General features: G+C 40.6%; 1 protein-coding gene across 4 annotated transcripts in view; it reads right to left on the minus strand.

Moving 5' to 3' along the window:
- Positions 1-17,134, minus strand: part of MED14 (mediator complex subunit 14) — a 91,019-nt gene that overhangs the window by 8,153 nt on the left and 65,732 nt on the right. For 3 of the 4 annotated variants that reach the window (XM_053581161.1, XM_053581163.1, XM_053581164.1), the window contains 6 exons: positions 15,920-16,031; positions 10,206-10,337; positions 8,210-8,392; positions 6,376-6,611; positions 3,272-3,451; positions 3,071-3,178 (listed from right to left, as the gene is read on the minus strand). In XM_053581161.1, the coding sequence (XP_053437136.1) occupies positions 3,071-3,178; positions 3,272-3,451; positions 6,376-6,611; positions 8,210-8,392; positions 10,206-10,337; positions 15,920-16,031 (951 nt within the window). The remainder of the gene's footprint in view (positions 1-3,070; positions 3,179-3,271; positions 3,452-6,375; positions 6,612-8,209; positions 8,393-10,205; positions 10,338-15,919; positions 16,032-17,134) is intronic. The other variant, XM_053581162.1, reaches the window with a different exon arrangement.

Below are 17,134 nucleotides of genomic sequence, written 5' to 3' on the forward strand. Positions count from 1 at the left end.
ATGACAAACTAGAAGAAAATATTTACAACTAATATCCCAAGGGGCTAAGTCTCTAAATACCCGAAGCTCCGACAAATTAGTAAGAGAAAGACCCAAAATCTAAAGACTGATAAAACTGTTGACAAGGATGTGGGAAAAACAGAAACTCTCATAAATTTCTGGTGAGAATATAAACTGCTATAACCCCTATGAAGAATAATTTGGCAAGGGGGCAGTGCCTGTGGCTAGGGTGCCAGACCCATATGCCATGGGTGGTGGGATGAAACCTGGCCTGGCCAAACTGCAACAAAAAATAGTTGTGGTGGGTGCCCGTGGTCCCAGCTACTCGGGAGGCTGAGGCAAGAGAATTGCCTAAGCCCAGGAGTTGGAGGTTGCTGTGAGCTGTGTGATTTTACAGCACTCTACCCAGGGTGATAAAGTGAGACTCTGTCTCTACAAAAAAAAAAAAAAAAAAATAGTAATTTGGCAATATCTAACAAAATTACAAGTATATATATCTTTTGACTCAGTAATTCTACAGACATACTAGCACACCTGTAAAAAGGCTCTTTATTGTGGTACTGTTCACAATAGCAAAGTATTAGAAACAACCAAAATGACCATCAGAAGGGGACTAATGAGCCATTTTAATAATTGATGTAATGAAACAGTAAGCTTTGTTAAAATAAAAACAAAGACACCTGTTCCCCTTAAATAGGAATATGGAAAGATCTCCAAGATTTATTCTGTGAACAAAGCAAAATGCTCCTCTGTTTCAAGCAATATGTTGAGCTAAACGTTCTAGAAATCACTTCTACCACAAACACTAAGAAATACTGTGGGTGGAGAAATGTCTTTTCAAATGCTATTATGCCTTGAATTGTGTGCCTGAAAAATATCTGAAGTCCTAACCCAAGTATCTGTGAATACAACCTTATTTACAAATAGAGCCTTTGCAGATGTAATCAACTTAAATTGAGGTTATTAGGGTGAGCCCTAATCAAATATGGCCTCTGTCCTTTATAAGACGAGATGAGACACAGGCAGAGACATACATGGGAAAACACTACAATGCTACTCAATGTCTGAGGCAGAGATTGCAGTGATGAGTCTCAAGCCAAGAACCACCACCAGAAGCTAAGAGAAGGCATGGAATAGATTCTCCCTGTGACCTTTCAGAGAGGTCATGGCCCCACTTACACCTGGATTTAGGATTTCTAGCCTCCAGAACTGTGAGAGAATAAAAGCCTGTTGTTTTTTTTTAAGCCACTCAGTTTGTGGTAATTTATTACAGCAGTACTAGAAAACTAATACAAATGTAGACTGAGCTGTGCAGAAACTAAGGGAAATCCCTGAAGGCCAAAATCAAACCAAGAGCAGATATCCAGTGCTATGAAGACAGCCTCTGTAAATGGAGCATCCTGCTGTGACTTAGTAGTTTAGTTTTAACAGCTATTCTGGAGGCACAAAGTCTAGGACCACAAAGGTGGGAAGTCAGATTTTTAAAAATTTATGTCATAAGTTTATATGTACAAAATGTTTCATAAAAAAAAATGGAAAGAAGTCCACGGCACTCTACCAAGGGCCATAAAGTGAGACTCTGTCTCTACAAAAAAAAAAAAAAATGGAAAGAAGTACAAAACAAGATATGTTAATGATTCCATTTAAAAAGTTTTAGAGGCTCAGTGCCCATAGCTCAGTGGTTAGAGTGCCAGCCACAAGCACCAGAGCTGGTGGGTTCGAACCCGGCCTGCGCCTGCTAAACAGCAATGATGACAACAACAAAAAAATAGCTGGGTGTTGTGGTGGGAACCTGTAGACCCAGCTACTTGGGAGGCTGAGGCAAGAGAATCACTTCAGTCCAAGAGTTTGAGGTTGCTGTGAGCTGTGACGCCACATGGCACTCTACTGAGGTAGACATACTGAGACTCTGTCTCAGAAAAAAAAAGTAAATGAGAGAGATGTATTTGGTTTTATTTTATTTTTTTTGAGACAGAGTCTCACTTTGTTGCCCTCAGTAGAGTGCTATAGAATCACAGCTCACAGCAACCTTCAACTCCCGGGCTTAGGTGATTCTCTTGCCTCAGCCTCCCGAGTAGCTGAGACTACAGGCATCTGCCACAACGTCTGGCTATTTTTTGTTACAGTTTGGCCAGGGCTGGGTTCAAACCCGCCACCCTCTGTATATGGGGCTGGCGCCCTACCCACTGAGCCATAGGTGCCGCCCATATTTGGTTTTATTTATTTATTTATTTTGGAGACAGAGTCTTTGTTATCCTTTGTAGAGTGCCATTGCATCACAGCTCACAGCAACCTCCAACTCTTGGGCTCAAGCAGTTCTCTTGCATCAGCCTACCTAGTAGCTGGGACTACAGGCACCTGCCACAATGCCTGTCTTTTTTTTGTTTGTTTAGTAGGCCTGGGCCAGGTTCAAACCCACCAGCCCCAGTGCATATGGCCAGAGCCCTTAATCATTAAGCTATGGGTACCCAGCCATATTTGGTTTTATAATGGACCATCCCTGGAAGAAAAGGCAAGCCACTGGTAACTCTGGTTGGACAAAAGATGCCTGGACAGGGACTGATAGGAAATGTCTCACTGTATCATTGTGTTTTAAATTCAGAAGATACAACAGAATTGTTTTACCTACTCAAAGGGAAGTAAAATTTAAGTTAAAAATAAAAAAAAACATTTTTTTTCTTTGAGACAGAGTCTCACTATGTTGCCCTTGGTAGAGTGCTGTGGCGTCATAGCTCATAGCAACCTCCAACTCTTAGGCTTAAGCAATTCTCTTGCCTCAGCCTCCCAAGTAGCTGGGACTACAGGCACCCACCATAACGCCCAGCTATTTTTGCTGCTGTTGTTGTAGTTGTCGTTGTTTGGCAGGCCGGGCTGGGTTCGAACCTGCCAACTCTAGTGTATGTGGCTGGTGCCCTAGCTGCTGAGCTACAAGCGCCAAGCCAAAAAATCAAAAATTTAAGAGAACAATAGAAGTACATAAATGGATGATAACCAATAAACACAGCTTCCACCAAATCTAACCTTCTCAGACAGAACTTGCTAGAAAAGCATTTGTTTCTCTGTAACTTACCAGCTCCAGCTTCATAATGTGCACACAGTCCCTGAGGATGTGCGTAGGAGCTCCTAATAGCTTGGTGAAGGCTATTAATGTATTAGCTTTAAATGGTGGTCCTGCAACCTACAGGGATAAACACAGCAAGTTACTCTTTGTTATACCATGACTTTTCTGTTTCATTAAGTATATTAAAATTATTCATTATTAAATACATACTCTTGTTTCAAAGAATTTCTCTAAAACTTGAAGTTCGTCAGGTTTCCACTGTCCTGCGTTTTCAGGTGTCACTTTTAGCTGAAGTGTCTGGTTGGTTTTGGGACTCAGGGCTACTCTGCATTTCAGTGCATCAGTTTTAAACATTATTACTCCAGGTTCATTGGAATTTATCAGCTGCAGCTGCATTAAAAAAAATGCATCAAGTTAATGTGTAAGTCAAAGAGAAAAGGAAGATGTTACTGAGAGAACTGTTTCAAAAGGAAAATAACTAAGCTGATACCAGTTCCAAAACAAGCAAAGGAATGTAGGCATCGAGCATCCACTGCTAGCAACATCACAAAAAAAGAAGCAATGAGACATTATGTGCCACTTAATAGAAAAACATAACACTATCTATGAAATACTATCAAAACAACAGTAAAATACTTGAGCCTGAATACATTTAGTAGCTTTATTCAGAGGATTGACCAATGTGACAGAAAACACCAGGGTCCAAGAGAATATATTAAGTGATTCCAAAGGGAACGAGGCAGCAAAATCCAGACTGAGGAACTCTACAGGACAAGTGACTTGTTTTCTTCAAGAAATAAATTGTGTGAGGTCAAGGAAAAATTGGGAGAAACCAATAGTTTAAAAGGTACGTAAGGGCAGCACCTGTGGCTCAAAGGAGTAGGGCACTGGCCTCATATGCTGGAGGTGGTGGGTTCAAACCCAGCCCTGGCCAAAAACTGCAAAAAAAAAAAAAGGTACTTAAAAGAAAATTCTGATTCAGATTGTAAAAAATGAGATTTAATTTGGGAAATCTGGACATCAACTAGATATTTGATGATAAATTAGGTATAAGACTAGTACAGGTGTTTTTTGTTGTTGTTAAGTCCATACCTTTTAGAAACACATGCAAAACTTTTATGGATGAAATGATGTCTGAGATTTGGTGTGAAACAATCTATGGGGAGGAGTTATAGATGAAACAATATTGGTATGAGTTAATTGTTGAAGGTAGATGATGACAGCATAGAGGGTCATTATACTATTCTATTTTTATGCTGAACATTTTCCGTAATAAGGTTTTTTTTTTTAAAAGGGCACATTAGAAAAAAAAGAACAGGCTCAGCACCCGTAGCTTAGTGGTTAGGATTCTGGCTACATACGCTGAGGCCAGTGGGTTCAAACCCTGCCCAGGCCTGCTAAACAACAATGACAATTGCAACCAAAAAATAGCAGGGCGTTGTGGCAGGCGCCTATATATAGTTCCAGCTACTGGGGAGGCTGAGGCAAGAGAATCACTTAAGCCCAAGAGTTTGAGGTTGCTGTGAGCTGTGACACCATAGCACTCTACTGAGGGTGACATAGTGAGACTGTTCCCCCCCAAAAAAGAAAAAAGAATAAATTACAAAAGGTTAGATCTGGATAGGGCCCTTATTCTAGCCCAAGGTTGACAAACTTTTTCTATAAAGCATCAGGCTTTTCATGCTCTCTGTTACAAGTACTGGATGATGCCACTGCAGCTGAAAGCAGCTATTGATAATACATAAACAACTGGGTGTGGCTGTGTTCCAATCTAGAACTTTATAAAAACAGGTGGTAAGTAAGGAACTGGCCCCAGGAGCCATAGTTTACTGGCCCCTGTTCTAGCCTATTGATTATGCAGCCAAACAAAATGACATTCAAATGAAAGCTTACATGGCAGAGCTGAAGCTAGATCCTAGGTGTGATGCTTGCCATAACCTTCTTTTTCAAATCTGAATATAGATTGTAAAATACCTTCATGCCAACCCTGAAGTGGATATTTTAAACATTCACCATTTTGACTACTACTTCATGAATACATACATATCAATAATAGTAATTATAAGTAACAAATATTTATTGAATGCCAACACATTATATTAAGAGCTTTAAATGAAGTATCTCAAATTTCCACAACTGTTATCAGTTAGGTAGATACTATTATCAGAAAGGTGAAGAAATTTGCCCAAGCACATACTAGCAGGTGGTATAGCTTAGTTACAAACCTAAGTAGTCTGACCCCAGAACTGGTATTCTGATATGAATTATCTCACAGGGGCATCACTAGAGTATAAAAGTCATTTTCTATGAAGGTTTTAAAAATATTCAATGTTTCATATATTTAAAAAGCAGCTTTCATTCTTGTGATCATAGTTGAATTTTTTTTTTTTTAATTGAGACAGAGTCTCACTTTGTTGCTCTGGGTAGAGTGCCATGGCATCACAGCTCACAGCAACCTCCAACTCTTGGGCTCAAGCGATTCTCTTGCCTCAGCCTCCCAGGTAGCTGGAACTACAAGCACCGGCCACAATGCCCAGCTTTTTTTGTTTTAGCAGACCCAGGCTGGGTTTGAACCCACCAGCCCCGGTGCATGTGCCTGGCACCCTACCCACTGAGCTACAGGTGCCGCCCTGATCATAGCTGAATTTTAGTGGAAACTCAGATCCAAAATCAGCCTGCCTTCAAGGGCACTCCAGAGGGCAAATAGTTACTCATATGCTATTCTCTGCAAGGCCAGATCCTATGTGCACTGGTCTTACTGTGGTGACTTATCATGAGGTATATGTTAGCCACATAACATGGGAGGCATAGCATAGCAAACCACAAAATGCAGAAATATGTCAACATAAGAATAAAAAAGAAAACACCAGAGTCCTTTTTTTTTTTTGAGACAGAGTCTCACTATGTCACCCTAGGTAGAGTGCTGTGGCATCACAGCTCATATTAACCTCACACTCTCTTGGGTTTAAGCAATTCTCTTGCCTCAGCTTCCTGAGTAGCTGGGACTACAGGTGCCTGCCACAACACCCAGCTATTTTTAGAGATGAGGTCTCGCTCTGGGTTAGACTAGTCTCAAACTTGTGAGCTCAGGCGATCCACCCGCCTCGGCCTCGCAGAGTGCTCGGATTATAGGGATGAGCTACCGCACCAAGCCCTGGAGTCCATTTTTAATGCTAGGGCAAGGTGAAAAGCACAATTCTAACATGCTGGTTAAAAGAAGCAAGAGAATGTTACTTTAGTTCTAATCCTATCCTGCTGGACAATGTAGCATACTGTCTTTGACAATCACCACTTAGGTCAGTAGATACCCATACCGTTTCTTGTTGAATAATTCTTTGAAGGTGTCTTCTCATGATGACTGATCCAAGAAATCTCTCAAGTGGAGAACAAAGGTAACTGCCTGCCAAGCCGGGCACAAGGCCTGGCGTTGGAGAGGGCAGCAGTAAAATGTTCAAGGCACTGTGAGTGAGTATGGTAGGTATGGATGCCGCCCAAGAGCGCTGAGGTAGTTTACGAGGTGGAGGCATGTTTGTTGGCATTGTTTGGGAACCTTTTGGGAAGGAAAACATGTCATTTCATTTATGAATACTTGGCATCTCATTGTTTCCTGTTTTGCTTTCATTATAAATTTTTGATATTCTAAATCAATCTGTACCGTTTTAGTAATTCCTTGTGGTGTAACACTCACGTATTTAACATCCTGTTAGCAAAAGCAGGCACAATTATTCTCTTCCCTATATCCAGACCCCTTACAATGTAACTTTGCAGCAACTCTTTTGAAAGAGTGGAATCTATTTCTCCACCTGCATGGAATCTGGCTGGCCTTACAACTTGCTTCTAACAAAATGCAGTGTAAGTAACACTGGGCTAGTTGTGAACCTAGGCTTCTACTTCCTCTCTTGGAACCCTGTCCAGCCACCATGTGAACATGCCCCCATCAAGGAGACCACACAGAGCAGTCTTGCCATCCAGGGCCATCTTAGACCACTTAGTCCTTAGCCAAGCCTGTAGCTGACCATAGACACCATGAGTGAGCCCAGCAGAGATTGGAAGAATCACCCAGTTGTACTCAGCCCAAATTGCCAACCTCAGAATTGTAAGCCAATGTATGATTGTTGTTTTAAGCCACTAAAAGTTATGCAGCAAAAGCTACTCAATATATTTGTACAATTCCTCTCTTCTGGGTTAATTTGTGTAATATTGTGAAATACATATTTGTCTTTGGCTGATCTCTTAGCAAATAAATCCTAAAATCCTTGGAATCTTCAAAGTGGTATGTTTTTGTATGCTAACAAGATGAGTGCTAGCTGGCAGCCCCTAAGTAGCTTCAGGATGGGGGCTGATCAAAGGAAAGACAAGGCAGGATTAGAGGTTAGAAGGGCCTGAAGATTAAGCTGATCACTAATGGCCAATGATTAATCAATCGTGTCCACTTGATGAGGCCTCCACAAAAACCCAAAAGGGCAGGGTTTAGAGAGCTTCCAGATAGCTAGCATGTGGAGGTTCCTGAAGGGTGGTGTGCCCAGAGAGGGCATGGAAACTCCGTACCCCTTCCCATGTGCCTCACCCTATGCATCACTTCACCTGTATCCTTTGTAATATCCTTTGAAATAAACCAATAAATGTTTCCCTGAGTTTTGGGAACTGCTCTAGCAAATTAACTGAACCTGAGGAGGGGGCTGTGGGAACCCCCATTAGTAGCTATTCTTTCAGAAGCACAGGTAGAATAACTGGGGCTTGCAATTGGCATTTGAAGTGGTGTCTACTGTAGAACTAATTAACTGGTTGTTGGTAGGGAAAAATCCCCACATACTTCTTGGTTACCAGGTCAGAGGAAAAACTATTTTTTCTACAATTTGCATAACTCTGTTGACTTAAGGTATCTTTTAAAATCCCATATGGCAGTTAAAATCTAACAATCATGACAGAGGTACTGGGACTCACTTCTGGAGGAGATATCCCCTTACTTAACATTTTGCCTAACCTTGGAAATTAACTATGTTAACTGATTTACTAAGTGGATAAAAGATTATGTTATCAAGTATCTTTACTCGACCAGTACATTGTGCCTCTCAAATGTGAGGATGGAATAAAAATAGGTCACTTGTGCGTTATACTAAAAAACATAAAAATGTTGATGATACTCACTTGTTCCAGCTCGAGGGGAATGAGAAGCATCTGGAACAGGAGAATGTAGTGATGGATTGGCTGGTGACATTCCAGGCATGCGTGTTGCTGGTGAGGGGCCAGATACTTGAGGTGACCCTGGCCAGTTCCCTGCTCGTCCACTTGGTGACACCATAGTATATGGGGAACTAGGGTCAAGAGTTCCTGTAAAAAAAGTAAACAATGATTCTTAAAACCTGTACTTTAATAACTGAAATTATGTGATGGCATTCAAACTCTTACAAAGTAATAATTTTATTTTTTTCAATAAGATGGTTTCACTGAATCTTGATGCTTCTTAATATATCACACCTGAATCTCTATTTTATGTAGTTAGTGTATTTTTTAACATAATACAAGAATTAGACAAATAAAAAGTCTGAGAAATAAAATTTACCTTCACACAAGCTTCAACATATGTAATATGCAACAATCTGCTTTCTGAGTCTACATGCTTGAAAATATTAAGCAATCACAAAGCTTCTTCAAGGGCAGAAATATACTTTTAAACTAACTCTGATACATTACATTTTCATTCTACTCAAAGGATGAAGAGAGGGAAACTTTCCATTTTCTTTATTTAGTAAATGCTACATTGACTAAGAAATGAACCAAGAATCAAGTTTCGAAAGCAGCAAATTCTTGAACAATTTGATATTTGAATTTCACCCTGCAGATACGTCAACATATTATTTATACCCTTTGTAACTCAATGACAAACCGAGAAAATACTTGTATCAGAGAGAAAGTGGTCTTTATTTACATAAAAAAAATCTCACAAATAAATATAAAAAACACCACAAGAACATAGGCAAAGCATATAAAACTAGCGGGTATAAAATAAAAAACACCAAAGACGAATGAACAAAAAAAGTTCAACTTCATTAATACTCAAACACATTAAATAACAGACACCATTTTCACCTATCAAAATGGCCAATATTTTAAATTATAATACCCCATGCTGGCAATGATGCAGGACAACAGACATTCTTGCATGATGCTATAGGAAATTGGTACAGCCTTTCAGGTTGAGCAATTTGCAATGTTTCAAAAGCTTTAGAATTTTTCAAACCCTTTGAGACAGCAATTCCACTTCTAGGAACTTACCTAAGGAAATAATCATGGATGTGAGCAGAGATGACACCACTTCTAATTGTGAAAAAAATTGAAACATTCTAAATGTGTAACAATAGGACAGCAGTTAAATCATGGTATGCTCAGACAAGGGAATACTATGAAGCTATCCGATATGATGATGTAGACAAAAAAGTTCCCACAAATATTAACACAAGTAAAATCACAGATGCTACACGGCTTAAAAACTGGGAAAGTTCTTTATGTTCTAATATAGCATGGTATTCATGATATATTAAGTGGAAAAAAGGCAAGGAACACTGTAAACAGTATGCTTCCATGTGGGGGGAGAGAACACGTACATGTATTTGCTTATGCATGCACAAATCAACTTTGCAAGAATATGTAAAAAATTATAACACTAAATGTCTCTAAAGAGGAACTATGTGGTTGGTGGAATAGGAAGGAAACCACCCCATTTCACTAACTATATCCTTCTATTCTTTATCTATCTGAATCAATTAAAAATAAAATTGGGTTAAAAATTCAAGTGTTGAAACGATTCATATGGTATAGTACCCATTCTGGGGGGCCATGGGGAAGGGTGTATTTGAGGGGGGAGACAAGCAGGTGGGTAGAGAGCAAGCAGGGAGTGCATGACAGGAAAAGCAGGCAAAGTGAGAGAAAGGGAAAGAGTCCAAAGCAGAGACAGACTAACTAATTGGTCATTACCTCTATGTGATGATGGGGTTTGGAAAAATTTATTTCCTTTTCGCTTGAGCAATACTTTTGCTATTTCCTCAATAGACAAGTGCCCATTCTACAATAAAATAACTTATTCAACAAAAATTATTTTCACGTCAAGCTCTTAAGCTATAACGATTTCCATATATGGACTCACCATGTGGACTAGCAAAACTGGCCCCTGGTCCTATTGAGATTCCATGCGAGGATGGGGGAGGAGTTGGAACAAATGACGCTGGTGATGGGGCTCTCAAAGCCCCACTGGGGGAGTTGGCAGCATGCAGATTTCCTAATAAAGGAAAATAATTATAGATGATCTTGCAGGACACATATCATGTCCTGTCTAAGGACCCCAAATTAAAAATTTCCCTACTGCCTAATGAAGCAAATAGTAAAGCTCCCATAGGTAGTGCAAAGAAAAACTGGAAAGATTTCATTATTGAAAGAGAATACTCAATTCCATGAGTGCAAATTCTAGCTTTCATATTGACTGACTGAAAAAAAAAAAAAAAATTCACTCACTCACTCACTTACATTCAACAAATAGGACTACTGAATGCCAACTTTATGCAAAACATTCTTATAGGCACAGGGATGCAGCAGTTAACAAGAGAGACAAAAATTCCTGCCTTCATGGAGTTTATATTCTAGTAGAATGAGAAAAAAGAAATATATGTCAGTAGTAATAAATGCTGTGAAGAATACAGGGTGCCCCAAAGGTTGCCCCTAAAGTTGTTATACGTAGGAAAAATGTATCTAAATGTACCTTTATTTAGAAAATCTTCATTATAAAATTTTACAGAATGTTTACACAACATTGTCTATGTGTTGGCCACCTCTTTGTAAACTACAAAGCCTGTAGTTTTAGAAAGAGGTATCCATACAATTGCCCATTTTCCCTACATATAGTGACTTCAAGGGTGACCTTTTGGGACACTTTAGAGCAGGGTAAGGGAGTGATATTGTGTAGTGGTGAAGGTGGGCACTGCTCTTTATATATAGCAATCAGAGACGACCTAAGGAAGGGGATATGTGAACCACGATGTTGAGAAAGTGAAGGATAATGCATGAGGATATCCAGGGCATTAGATATTCCAGGCAAACAGAGAGCTAGTGCAAAAGCCCCAAAGGTGAAAGCAGTTATAAATAACAGGGAAGAGGCCAGTGTTGCTGGAATAGAGTGAGCAAGGGGAGTGAGAGAGGTTGGAGGGAAAGGAGGTTAAGGCCTAGAGTGCTTGGGGGATTGCTTATAGGCTACTCTATGGACTTAGGATTTACCCTGAAGGAATGGAAAGTCAGGGCAGAACTTGAGGCAAGAGTCACTAACTTTTGTCCCATAAAGATCATTTAGCTCAGGCATCCTCAAACTGCGGCCCACGGGCCACATGAAGCGGTGTGAATTGTATTTGTTCCCGTTTTGTTTTTTACTTCAAAATAAGATATGTGCAGTGTGCATAGGAATTTGTTCATAGTTTTTTTTTAAACTATAGTCTGGCCCTCCAACCGTCTGAGGGACAGTGAATTGGCCCCCTGTTGAAAAAGTTTGAGGACGCCTGATTTAGCTGCTGTGGGACAAACAAACTAGAGCAAGGGCAGGGGTAGGGGGCAGGAAACCAATTAAGAGATGGCTCCAATAATCCAGGTAAGAGAGGACTAATGGCTTGGGCAAGGGTTACAGAGGTTAAGGCAGTGAAAAGTAGTTGGATTCTAGGTAAATTCTGAAGGGAGAACTATTTGGTAAGTGACTAAATGTGAGTGTGAAAGAAACAGCTCTAAGAACTTTGGTCCAAATAGCAGGAAGGAAGGGAATGCCATTTACTGAGCTCGGGTGTCTGTGGGAAGATCAACACTGGTAGGTGAGGGAATCAAGAATTTAATTTTGGCTATGCTAAGTTTCAGGCATCTACTAGACATTATGTGGAAATGCTGAATAGCTAGAAAATACCAGACTTTTTAGTTTAAGGGAGAGGTCTAGATTGGAGATATAAAAAACTGAGAGATGTGAATTTAAAGATAGTACTTAGGGCCAGGCGTGGTGGCTTATGCCTATAATCCTAGCACTCTGGGAGACCGAGGCAGGAGAATCCCTTGAGCTCAGGAGTTCAAGACCAGCCTGAGCAAGAGAGACCAAGTCTCTACTAAAAATAGAAAAAAATAGCCGGGTGTTGTGGCAGGTGCCTGTATTCTCAGCTACTAGGGAGGCCAAGGCAGAAGGATTACCTAAGCCCAGGAGTTTGAGGTTGAGGTGAGCTAGGGTGATGCCACGGGACCCTAGCCTGGGCAAAAGAGTGAGACTCTGTCTCCAAAAAGGAAAAAAAAATTACAATGATAGTATTTAAAGCCACAAAACTAGTTTTAACTTAGGATTATAAAAGGGGAAAATGGTTACTAAAACTATGAAAAAGTGCAACATTTAAATACTTCCTATATTACCATAACTATCTTCAATATCGGCAGGTTTCAATTTCTCTACTACAGCTGTCTCCCCCTTATTCACAGGATACATTACAGGACCCCCAGTGGATGCCTGAGACCTCAGATCGTGCTGAACTCTATATATACACACTATTTTTTCCTATACATATAATAGTTTAGTTTACAAATGAGGCACAGTAAGAGATGAAAAATAATTAGTAATAAAGTAGAACAATTATAACAATAAATTATAATAGTAGTTATGTGAACGTGTTTTCTCACGCTCTCTCTCTCTCTTAAATATCTAACTATACGCACTCACTTATTTTTAGAATGCAGTTTACCTGGGGTGACTAAAACCATGGAAAGTGTAAGGGGGACTACTGTATTATTTGCTCACATAGTGAGCACTATATACCTAACACTGTAATTATTTCAAAATAATTATTTTCCCTTTCTACTATGCAAAAACAATCTCAACTCATATCCTAAAAAGATAGTCTCCTGGGGTTCTATGTTCCTGTTTCTTCTGTTTTGCCTCTTCTTCCCTAGGTGCTCCTTCACATTGACTTACTGGTACTCTTAGGGCCTGAGCTTTCCCACCCACTAGGGCTTCACTGAGTCTGTCATTTGTGGTCTAGCTATCTCTGATAGCTAACTGCTGACTGGGCATACTCAAGTCTTCCAGGACTTGCAAAATCAACAGGTTCAAGAGCACTCTCAGTACCCTTCCACCCTGTGACATCTGCCCATTCAGCACTCCTTTTTTGTTGCCCTTGGTAGAGTGCCATGGCATCATAGCTCACAGCAACCTGAAACTCTTGGTCTTAAGCAATTCTCTTGCCTCAGCTCCCAAGTAGCTCGGACTATAGGCACCTGCCACAACAGCCGGCCATTTTTATTGCTGTTGTTGCAGTTGTCATTGTTGTTTAGCTGGCTTGGGTAGGGTTTGAACCTGCCAACCTCAGTGTATGCGGTAGATGCCTTAACCACTGTGCTACGGGCACCGAGCCCTCATCACCACTCTTGTCTTCCTGAGCAAACAACTCAGACCAACCCCTGCTAAAGTCCAACAATGGCTTCCTATTATAAAGGCCAAAATCTCGAACAGAGCCCTCCCTGTCTCTTCACGCGCCAGCCATCCGGGACAGTCCATCATCCTCTGGGACTTCAGCTTCCACACACCCTGCACACACTACCTGAAATATGCTCCTCATCTGTGTTACTGCATCTAGATAACTCTGGCACATCTTTCAAGTCTCACCTCAACTAATATCAAGGGGAGGTAGGCAAGCAAGGCATCTCCAAAAAAGAAATAATTAAACCTCCTTGCCAAATGCTCCTTCAGAAGCCTGAATAACCCCACTTTGTAACACCGCACTTTTCATGTCCATTACAGATGAAAACTATTGATCTAGGAATCTAAATAAAAAAAAGCATGCCCCCTCTCCAAAAAGGGGGGAGAGGGGCTCAAGATTTTTAAAATGAAGATCTATGTATTTTTTAAAAACCACACTACTGAAGTAATTGGAAGAGCAATATGAGAATGTACTAAGGATGGCATCTGCCAGGATTTGAGCGCCACAGGCAGTGCTAGATGTCAACTGCCCAGTCTGCACAACGAGGCAGATTTTAATGGGCTGGTCAAAGAGAAATTTGTCTTATTCGAGGCCCCAGACCAAACACTTTATGTGAATTATTTCATTCAATTCTCGTATCTCTAAGCAAAAGGTTTTATATTATTCTCATTTTATAAATGGTTAATAAGTGATGTCCCTATACTTTACATCTGCAAATTAACAGGTTCTATTAGTCAATACAAATTTCTTATATATACAAACATACATATATAAGGACTATTTTTTGCGTTTTTAAAGGAAAATGTATGCATTGCAAATTCTGCTTTTCTTTCTTTTCTTTTTTAGAGAGAGTCTCACTTTATCGCCCTCGGTAGAGTGCTGTACTGTCACAGCTCACAGCAACCTCCAACTCCTGGGCTTAGGCAATTAAATTCTCTTGCCTCAGCCTCCCGAGTAGCTGGGACTACAGGAGCCCGCCAGAACACTCGGCTGTTTTTTGTTGCAGTTTGGCTGGGGCTAGGTTCGAACCCCCGACTCTCAGTATATGGGGCTAGTGCCCTACCCACTGAGCCACAGGTGCCACCCGCAAATTCTGCTTTTCAATGTGAAAACTTAAAAGCAAATATATTTGTCAGGTTTGTCACCCAAAAGTCAGGATTTTTTTTATGTTTGTCCTATTTTCTAATAAGTCCAAATGCCTTCAATTAGTACAAAACCACTTAATGTTGACTAGACTAATATATTTATAGTAGATAGATTTTTACTACACACATGCTTTTAAAAATTATTTTATTTTATCTTACATCCCATATCTTTTAACTAAAACATTTCTAAAAACTCATTATGCTCTGAAAATATTAATGCAGAACAGATTAAGTATGAGACCTGGCCAACAAGAGGTAATCTCCCCAAGAAATCTGATACCCATCTTCCTTGCTAGACAGTAAGCTTGAGAGCAAGGCTGGTATTTGGCTCACTGCTGAATTTTCAGGACCAAGCAACATTTGGCACACAGCAAGTACTCAAGAGCTACCACTCAATCATTCAGTTAAAAGTAAAAAGTTGGCATCTTCAAGCAGTTTTATGGGGCTGCCACAAAGTGCACAAAGTAGGCTGTGCACTGCCCAACCCTTGGGCTTTAGGCAGGTGACCTTTCACATGTATCAGAGCTTAAACATTTTTCAGAAAGCAGCTATAGATACTACATAAATAGGTGTAGTTGTGTTCCAATGGAACTTTATTTACAAAACCAGTTGGTGGGCAGGATTTGGCCCACAGGCCTTAGAGTTTGTTAATAGACTGACATAGACCATATCATGACTAGCACCCCTTAAAGTTATGCTGGGAGTCTGGCTCTGGGTGCCAGACTTAATTTAAACCTTTTAACATGCTTCTGAACCACAAATAACAAATTTCACAACCCTGGCATCATGAATGAATGGCAACTATCTAGCCAGAGATTAGAAAGGGAATTCTCTCTGGAGCCTGAGGCTAGATGCATAGGGCTTCTCAAAGTGTTATATATGTGTGTGTTTTGGATTTGAAAATTCAACATAACAGGGCGGCGCCTGTGGGTGAGTAGGGCGTGGGCCCCATGTATCAAGGGTGGCAGGTTCAAACCCAGCCCCAGCCAAACTGCAACAAAAAAATAGCCGGGCGTTGTGGCGGGTGCCTGTAGTCCCAGCTAGTCGGGAGGCTGAGGCAAGAGAATTGCCTAAGCCCAAGAGCTGGAGGTTGCTGTGAGCTGTGATGCCATAGCACTCTACCAAGGGTGACAAAGTGAGACTCTGTCTCTAAAAAAAAAAAAAAAAAGAGAGAGAGAGAGAGAGAAAGAAAATTCAACATAACAAAAGAATAACTAATAACAATAACTTACCTGGAGACTGTGTATGCATCATAGAGGGAGACTGATTAACTGTGCTGTGGTAAGATGTAGGGGGTGAAGTAAGAGGATAAGCGCCTGATGTTCCTGGCTGCTTTGAAAATGGCTAAAAAAGAAAATGATGGTAAATGGCCAACTGCAGATAGTGTAAGAATATGGCTCTCCCTAATTATTGCCACAGGGTTAATCTTTACATACACCATAGATTACCAAATAGAAAACATGAGGTTTGAAAAATACACATTAACAACAGAAGTCTTTAAAATGTTTTAAAAATAGCAACCTTGCAACACCATTGCTTTCTACCCCTCAAGATGTTTTTTGCTCATTTTACCTACCATGTCACTGATTTATCTGTATCATTTACCTACCATTTCAGTGATTCTAAGTTATTTTTTCCCCACATTCTAACATCTCTGAAATCAGCTGGTGTCTTTCGATTCATGGCATGTTAGTTTAACTGGCAGTGTAACCTGACCTCTACTCACCTTTATCTTCAATTCTAGTAAGGAAAAACCAAGGGCAATCTAATTACCTTCCTAGTCTTTTTTTTTTTTTTTTTTGTGACAGAGCCTCAAGCTGTCGCCCTGGGTAGAGTGCTGTCGCATCACAGCTCACAGCAACCTCCAACTCCTGGGCTTAAGCGATTCTCTTGCCTCAGCCTCCTAAGTAGCTGGGATACAGGCACCTGCCACTACACCCATCTATTTTTTGGTTGTAGTTGTCATTGTTTGGCAGGCGCAGGCTGGATCCAAACCCACCAGCTCTAGTGTATGTGGCTGGGCCTTAGCCGCTTGAGCTACAGGCGCCAAGCCTCCGATTTTTTTTTTTTTTTTTTTTTGTAGAGACAGAGTCTCACTTTATGGCCCTCAGTAGAGTGCCGTGGCCTCACACAGCTCACAGCAACCTCCAACTCATGGGCTTAAGCGATTCTCTTGCCTCAGCCTCCCAAGTAGCTGGGACTACAGGCGCCTGCCACAACGCCCGGCTATTTTTTGTTTTTTTTGCAGTTTGGTTTTTTGCCGAGTTTGAACCCACCACCCTCAGTATATGGGGCCGGCGCCTTACCTACTGAGCCACAGACGCCGCCCCTCCTAGTTGATTTTTAAAAATTGAGATAGACTCACAAATAGTACAGAAATTTTATTTTCTTTTCCTGAAATTTTAAATGTATTGTTTGAATTTTTTTACATGTAAACATCACAGAGA

Source organism: Nycticebus coucang, chromosome X (genome assembly GCF_027406575.1).
Source record: "Nycticebus coucang isolate mNycCou1 chromosome X, mNycCou1.pri, whole genome shotgun sequence".
Lineage (NCBI taxonomy): Eukaryota > Metazoa > Chordata > Mammalia > Primates > Lorisidae > Nycticebus > Nycticebus coucang.